Below are 8,856 nucleotides of genomic sequence, written 5' to 3'. Positions count from 1 at the left end.
GAACTCATTTCAGAGCGAGACAGAATTGAGTTCTTCACATGAATCAGCCTGGGGAGGCTCTCGCGGAAAGCCATTCAGAAATGAAAAAATACTTCATTCTGATTGGTCGAAGCGTCTCAACAGCGAAAAAATCTAAATTGTGTTAAATCCAGTGTTAAGAAAAGCACAGTCCTCTTTCTCGTCCACAAACGTACAAAGCACCATCGTGTGCACGTTTTTGTTCTTGGCAAGGTCAATAATCAAGTGCTTGAAAGGACTTCTGTTGTTGTATAAGTGGTACTTCTTCTAAGTACTCTCTGATTGGTTGTTTGTCTGTATGTATAATTCATGAACACTGAGTGAGAGCGTCACTGCTGAAAGGTTATTCTTCACATGAGGTGGAAATCCTAATTACCCCCTGGACGTCAAGAAGAACTGGATGTTATATGCTACTTTGCTCTCATATTAATCCCAGTTCTGACAGGTTATGAATAAATAAGAAGCAAAGGGACATCCATGTCCTACCTGGTAAAGAATTGAATTATCAGAGGGGATTTTCATGGCATTTTAAATGGCTACTATGTGGACTATGTGTTTATTGATATGGCCATAATTGGGATTGTGTTATTAGATGTAAATCCAAGGTTTTTGACAAAGCATTATTCAATAGTGCAATAATGTTTGATGGAGATAGCAAAGCAGGCGATTCACGTGGATCTTTTGTTTTATCAAAGGCCAAATCACGTCATTGATCATTTGGCGCCGTCCGTGGTAATCCTTCTTCCGCTTATATTAGTTAACATGGGAAAATATGAATAGAAAATAAGGGAACACTGGGAATTTTACACAAATAAATCGACTTTTCCCTCATTCTTTACTTAAGAGAACAGAGTTACAGAAGTGCTGATCCATCATTTTCATACGATAAAGGTTTAGATTGATCACTTTGCACAGGGGATTATTGCACAGGACAGTGTGATCACATTCAGCACAATCAGGCTCATATCATACGATTATTATTGAAGGGAGAAGTCTGGTTTCAACTGACCATCAAATTGCGCGTGGGTCCTGAGTTTTTGTGCATTGTTTCTAATACGCCACTACAGGCCGCGCCCTCATATGAGCGCCTTGTGAAGGTTTCTGTTCAAAGACTCCTTTAAGGACCCCTACTGACAATATAATAGATCCATGGCCCCACCGCTGATCAGTGTCTCCACCTCCATCTCAGAACATTTCCTTTTTTCCGCCTATTCTCGTCCATCTGCAGCACCGCGTCTCGCCCTTATGAATATGCTAAATATTTGGTGATTTGCACAGCCATTTTTTGTATATTAGGGCACACTCAGGGCGGGCTCAGGGCTGGCTCGGGGCGGGCTCAGGGCACGCGCAGGGCGGGCTCAGGGCGGGCTCGGGGCAGGCTTGGGGCGGGCTCGGGGCGGGCTCGGGGCACGCTCAGGACGGGCTCAGGGCGGAAACTTGTGAGGAGTTGGCGCAGCACAGAAGTAATGTGGGTTGGGATTTGACAAGAGGGAAGTGCATACCTGCTGCGCAGGTTTTTATAAATCTGAAATTTTTGCTTGCCGGGACGCACTTTTTCAGGTACAATTTGACGCACTCTTTTATAAATGAGACCTCAGGTCCCAGGTCTAAAAGAAGACATTACCAGGTTGTAAAACAACTACAGGATTAAACTAGGACCTTAGCATTGCTTAAAATGATAACTCTTTTGGCAGAACTCACCGGACTGGACAAACCTGTCATCTGCAGGTGGAACTGACTTGAGAACAAAATCTGTTCTTCAGTCTTTAGACACCGGGAATCTACGAAACAGGATTAAAGAAAAAGGTAATTTTGCTTCAACCTTGGATTATAATGAAGATTACATATTGCCTGTTACATGTCTGTACAGTTGTGTATGAAGGCATTGTGAGGGCGTGTCTTTACATTACTGTACACTAGAACTCCCAGAGCACTCATTTTGACTGCTAGATTTCAAAGTCTTTTTACTCATCTTAGGTAGATCTTTGGTGTTCCTCACCTTTTGACTTTTACTGTAGCTGTATATATTTAATTTCTGTCATGAGTTTTAGAACATTTTCAAGTTTAAGTGAGATTTGAGAAGTTCTACCTTTAACGGGTGTTTTAACTGTTTATCAACGGCAAAATAAGAGAGAGAATGTGATGCTGAGTAAAGAGAGGAAAGCCAACGAGTTTGAGCAAGTTGAAGTCACTTTTCCCCAAACTGACTGTGATCTCTAGTGATGCGCAGGTCAACCCACGGGTCCCATCAGTTTGGAGTTCTCTCTACCTCGCAATCATTCATAATCCCTAATAACCCTAACCATCTTTTTACTCTCTCTCTCACTCAGTGCAAGCCCAGGAGCAGAGCCAGGCACAGGTTAAAATGTGTTCTATCTATGTTAAGCTTCACGATGCTGTTTATTTATTACAATCCCACTCATATTCACTGAGAAATTAGTCTAACAAGGAACTGAATTTGGATGCATCCAAACACAAAGATACACAAGGAGCGATACCGCGGTCAGTATTTTATGACCTGCCCCGTAATGAAATGAGAATTTCTTGGGCCGATGGGTCAAAAGATCATCACTAGTGCTTTGTTCTTCCTCTGTCGCTGCTCTAAAGTTCTGTCCGTGGACCAGTGAGCGGAGGAGTTTGTGTGAGCAGGAAATGGACCCTGCTGAGTTTCAAAACTCTGAACCAAACTCATACTGTGGATTTCTCAGGGAATTTAAGACCAACAAACAGACCTATTCCAACAGCCCACAGGAAAATGAAAGGCTTATTAGGACTAATTCGAATCCTAGGCACTAAAGTTAGATGATCAAACAGACCATTTAAATGATATTAAAAATAATACCAGGGCCTATTTATAACGGTATAATAATGTTAATAATTCATAAATCACTGACCCCCCTACATCTAAGTCAGAGTTTCACCCCTGCTTAAAGGATTATATAGATTTTGGTTATCATGCCAGAGTTAATGTGCCTGTTTTACTGTTGCACTGTAAAAAGCACAACCAATTTCTTGTTGTTATTATTATTTTACTCCTCGTGTGCATCTAATTTTCTTGAATAATATACACTATATATTTATATTGTCTTTAACAGGAGTTGATCTCATTATGGTGCCTCCCAGCTGGCCTTTTTTGTCACCTCTCTTCATCTTTCTTCTGCCTCGTCCTGCATGGCTCTACACTCTTCACAACTGCACCTTTAACATGGACGATCCACACACAATTTTCTGTGATCACAGACAGTTATCCAGAATTCCCTCTGAGATTCCCAGTTCTGTTGAGCACCTCAGCGTTTCATTCAACAACATTCAGAAAATCCAACAAAGTGATTTCCGTGACTTCAACAGACTCCAGACTTTAGACCTGATACAAAATCAGATCTCCCACATTGAAGACGCAGCATTTTCTCATTTATCAACTTTAACTCTGCTCGATTTGTTCCAGAACAAACTCACACACCTGACGGACAATATGTTCAAGGGCCTTTTCAATGTCACCGTTCTGTATTTAGGATATAACCACATTGAATCTATTTCTGAGTTTGCATTTGGCCCTTTAAGAAACCTGCAGGACTTGGATCTGTCAAGTAACTTTCTGTCTCAAATCAGTGTCATAGTGAAGGTGATTTCATCCTGTCCATCGCTACAAAGCTTAAAACTGGGCGACAACCGCTTCACTTCATTTGAATCAGAACATTTCTCATTTCCTTTGAACATCTTGAAGTTGGACTTAAGCGGTCAGTCTCTGCGCAGCTTCATGCTTCATTCTGATTTGTTCCCACGTTTAGAGTCTCTTCATCTGGTTCGAATCCACTCTGACTTTCAATGGGATGTGTCGGACAAATCCTTTCTCAAAAATTTAAAAACCCTGGATTTGAGTTTCACAAATCTAACAATTGAAACGTACAAGTCAGTTTTCAACAGCGTAAATTCACTGGAGAACCTTCGACTCTATGGTGTCCGTCTGTTTGACAAAGGCCTGGCAGACTTTGTCTGTGGTATTCCGTCTTTACAAAAGTTAGATTTAGGAGGCGCTGATATTTCTGTTTTAGATCCTTTTCTCCTTCAGTCATGCACACATCTCACTGACCTGGATCTTTATGATAACTCAATGACAGACGTATCTGAGTCATCTCTTCGAACATTAACACGTCTGTTGCAGCTGAATATGGGGCTGAATCATTTGACTCGAGTACCTCTGACCATCAGAAACATGTCTTCTCTCACATCTCTGTTGTTTCACTCAAATCTCATTAAAAAACTCCACTGTTTGGATTTTGCTAATCTCTGGAATTTGACTGAACTCAACCTTGCAAACAATTATCTGGTTGAACTGAACGGCTGCATCTTTAAAGATCTCCACAGCCTACAGAGGCTTTATGTAGATAATAACTTTCTTTTCCAGTTTGATGATAGTTTTGGGACCAGTTTGTCCAATCTACTGAGTTTATCAGCAAACAATAATAATATCGCTTGGCTCCAAAATGGAGTCTTCAAAAACATGTCACACCTGAATTATCTAAAGTTATCCTCAGTGAGAGGGACGATTATGGAGAGGGGAGCCTGGAACGGACTGACAAACCTTACATACCTGGGTTACTCCCTTTCAATCGGAAGCTCTAAACCTGGGGCAAGTTTTAAGTCAGACTCTTCCACCGGGGGGCGCTCACAACACATACAGAGCTTCAACCTGCCATCTCTGAAGGAGTTACAGATCTCAGTTCCTTCAGAGGTGTGTTTAATTTATCCAGATGATTTTCTCCAAGGTTTAGATGGTTTAACATCTTTTTCAGCATATAGTTTGTTCTGTAAATCTCCTGATATAGAAACATTCCATTCAACTCCTCTTTTGAAATTTATAGAAATGGCCAATAATTTAGATTTAAATCTGTATCCTGAGCTTTTTCAGCCAATCAGAAACTTGCAAAGTCTGGAATTGCCTGATAACCATCTAAAATCCCTGGACTTTCTCTCCCAGGCCAATCTGACTGAGCTGCAGAGGCTGGACTTAAGCAACAATGATCTGAGAGTAATAAATGAGTCGTTTTTTGAAGCGCTCCCTTCACTGAGATACCTGGACTTATCTAACAATCCATTTGTCTGTAATTGTTCCAACGCAGGCTTTATCCATTGGGTGCTCTATAATAAACAAGTATTTGTGGGCTATGCGTTCCGGCTCAGATGTGCCTCTCCCCAGTCTTACGAAGGACACTTGCTCTTAGACTTTGATGTCCAGTCGTGTTGGGAGTTCACCAGTTTCCTTTGCTTCATGTCCAGCTCGGCCCTGGTTCTTATCACTCTCCTTTCATCGTTTATTCATCACTTTCTCCGCTGGCAGCTTGTCTATGGCTTCTACCTCGTCAGGGCTTATCTTTACCACAGTAAAAAGAGGAGACAGGGCTGTGCGCACACCTACGATGCCTTTGTGTCCTACAACGTTCACGATGAAGACTGGGTTTGCAACGAGCTGGTGCCAGAGCTGGAGGAGAGACAGGGGTGGAAGCTGTGTCTGCATCACCGCGACTTCCAGCCAGGTGAATCTAACTTTACTTGACCTCAAATAACTGTCTCTGAACATCTTATGGCAAACTTGCTATGTTAAACTTGTATGTAAACGTGGTTAATGCAATACCTGTAGAACATGTTTGAAACAAGCTAAATTATTGAGGTCCACAGAGGAAGTAAGAATACACAACAAGATGAAGTCTGCTCATTGGTTTCATCTCAGAGTTCAGACAAATGGATTAGCCAGTCAGGGACACGTATTGTCCATCCATCTCAAAACAATTGTGACTGAGAAGTTTCATTTCATTCTAAATGAAAGGTGACTAATGAGCCTGTTTGTTTCACATGCGCCACTGAAATAAACCAACTTGATTGCACGGCTCTGTTTGAGTGTGGCTTGAGACGCAGAGGGGGAGATGGTGACCAGACTAGAGCTGGAGGTCTTTGAACCCACCGGGACCCGAGTGTGCCGTTCACCGCGATCACATTTAAATCATGTCGGGCTGTCAACAGGTTCGGGTTAAAAAGCTGTCAGGTTTCTCTGGCTTGTCGGGCTCGGCTCTAATAATCTTCTTGGGGCCCGATTACAGCTCTAGACCAGCCTGAGATCTTCTGCAAAGGATATAGAGAGAGAAGGAAGGATGTGTGTTCTTTATAGTAATGCACATTTATGAATATCATGTTGTTTTTATTAGGGAGAGCCATCCTGGAGAACATCACAGACGCCATCTACAGCAGCAGAAAGACTTTGTGCGTGATCAGCCGCCAATACCTGCAGAGCGAATGGTGCTCCCGCGAGATTCAGATGGCCAGGTAGACCCCGAGTTCAGACCTGGTTCAGCGTCCAAACCCGCCCAGCAACAAACAACCTGGACAAAATATGTCAAAGCTGTAATCTTCAAAGTATTTCTGAATATAGTACAAAGTAGTCCTCAGTATTTATTATTTACTTACATGAGTTGTCTATTATGCTCAACTAGAGGAGAAAAGACCCCAATGCTGTAGGTCCAGATTCTTGAAATGGAATAACTTACATGTTTATTCTCCTTTATTTAACCAGATAAATCCCCTGAGATTGAAACTTCTTTTTCAAAGGTGAACTGGGGCAAAGTGAAAAAGTAGCAGGACACAAATCATAAAAACATTTACACGTTTAAAAGAGACATTTAAGAAAACATTTAAACAGAACTATATTTAAAAGTTCAAACATTTTTTGCAGGATTTTCTCTTTTTTGTTGTATTGAGCAGAAACTCTTCAGTAACACCATCTCACACAACCTCAACCGAGGCGCAATCGACACTGATCGGATCTGAGCAGGTCTAGTTTATCCCGAAGCGCCTACTCTGTTCTCGAGGGACAGACAAGAGCATGAGCGCTGGCCATAGTGACCTTCAGCTCTCTGCACAAGGGCGCACAGATAGGTCCACTTACAACCACAAACTTTCAGTCGTGGGCAGGCTTCGATCCTCGCATGAATCTGTTGAGAATAGAAAAGAATAACAATTAGTAACAACAAGTGCCTAAACTATGGGACGTGTGTCTGCACTTTTGTCATTAAATTAATGAATTAATAGATTAAATGGCCTAAATTTGACAGAAAAGTGCTCATAATGATGAGAGTTTTTAACAGCAATCCGGTCCGGCCCTGAGCTTTGAAGATGGCCCTCAGGAAAAATGATTTCCCACCCTTGGTTTTAAAAGACAAGCTTTTAATGTTCTAACATTGTTCCCTCATCAAAAACATACCCGGAGTAGCATTTAGCCTCATTCACGCTAGTTTGACGAATCCTGGTTAGAAAATCTTCTCCCTCAGCGTCAAAAACACTTGTTCTGCACATTTCTGCCATCAAATCATGATCAGTGCAACTGTGTGCTTAAACCAGGAAGTCGACAAGAAGCTACTTCAGCAGATTTTAAAATTGTGCAATTCCCTTGGCAGCTAGTCGATTTTTTATTTTTCTTTCTCGTTTTTCCTGGCCGAGAAGGAGGGTCTAAGGACAGGGGACCCTGGGACATCGCCGCTCGTCCCTTTAGACCAGGGGTGTCAAACTCATTTGGGCCACAGGCCGAATTTCGACGCTCAGGCTGGGTTGCGGGCCGAACATAACGTAAAACATAAAACTTAAAAATATAAGAAATAAATAGCTTTGTATATATCCTACGCTGTTTTGAAGCAATTACTGGATCGATAACAAAAAATTACAAAACGTTTGTTCTCATAAACTGAAATGTATTTAGAAAAACAAGTGTAATTTCACCAATACTGTGCTTCAGTGTATGTGCATTACAACTTCAGAGTTGATCTACAGTTCTACACAGAGATAAACATTTGACTTTATGAAAAAATAAACTTCTCAAGATCTAAAAAAAACGTTTAAATGTACTAACTAACATTTCCACGTCTGTGTAGTTATCTGTACACCTGAACTGAAACAGCACTAAACTTCTGCTCAAAAGTGCTTAAAGTGCATTTCTCCCTCGGCAGCCCACACAGCAGTGCAGCAGAGCCCCGTGGGGGAGGGGCGGCCACCGGTGGCATTGTCGGACGCGTAGTTTTAGCGATAAAAACGGTTACGGATGTAACTACGGTTCTATGAATCGATTTTTAAAAATATATATTTTTTAAATATAAATTTGAAATGTTCGGCGGGCCAGATTAAAACGTCTGGCGGGCCAGAGTTGGACACCTATGCTATAGACGTTGTTTAATCCGTTTTTCACTGTCGCCCTCTGAGACAACCACTGATTTTGGGCATTACAAAAATAAATTGAATTGAATTGAAAGTATTTGACCTGTTCATATCCTGTTGGGACCTGGTTTCATCCGTGTTCAGTCCTTGATCCTCTGTGTTCAGACTTTCTCTGCTTTGTGTCTGTAGCTTCCGTCTGTTGGATGAGCAGAAGGACGTCCTGATCCTGTTGTTTTTAGAAGAGCTCTCATCCAATCAGCTGAGCCCGTTTTACCGCATGAGGAAGCTGCTGAGGAGCCGCACATACCTGAGCTGGAGCCGTGCCCGGAGCCACAGGGGCCTGTTCTGGGAGAAGGTCCGCTGCGCGATGCAGTGTGGGGCCGAGCTCGCCAACAACCCACTGCCTGCTCAGGTTTAGAGTTTAACCAATGCTTTTTTACCATCAAATGAATTGAATTTATTATCTTACATCTTTACAGCGTTTTACTGTATGTTCTTTAACACATTATATTGATCTAATGGAACAATTTTTATTTACACTGTGTTTTTTTTTATGTCTGTGTAACGCTTCATAGTAATTGTGTCAACATACCGTACTTTTTGGACTTTAAGCCGCTACTTTTTTCCCACGCTTTGAACCCT

The 8,856-nt window shown here is 41.8% G+C and overlaps 1 protein-coding gene across 1 annotated transcript; it reads left to right on the top strand.

Annotated features, from left to right (window-relative positions):
- The first annotated feature begins 3,084 nt into the window (after window positions 1-3,084).
- LOC140362149 (uncharacterized) lies at window positions 3,085-8,646 on the top strand. Its single transcript, XM_072448205.1, has 3 exons — window positions 3,085-5,552; window positions 6,219-6,336; window positions 8,404-8,646. The coding sequence occupies exons 1-3, from the start codon at window positions 3,128-3,130 to the stop codon at window positions 8,630-8,632; spliced, it is 2,772 nt and encodes a 923-aa protein (XP_072304306.1). The 5' UTR covers window positions 3,085-3,127; the 3' UTR covers window positions 8,633-8,646.
- Window positions 8,647-8,856: the final 210 nt, after the last annotated feature.

The sequence above is a fragment of the Eucyclogobius newberryi genome, unplaced genomic scaffold (genome assembly GCF_026437365.1).
Source record: "Eucyclogobius newberryi isolate DKJ021-1_F unplaced genomic scaffold, fEucNew1.0.hap1 SCAF_16, whole genome shotgun sequence".
Lineage (NCBI taxonomy): Eukaryota > Metazoa > Chordata > Actinopteri > Gobiiformes > Gobiidae > Eucyclogobius > Eucyclogobius newberryi.
The sequence above is the reverse complement of the archived record's forward strand: the minus strand, read 5'-3'. Positions and strand labels throughout refer to the sequence as shown.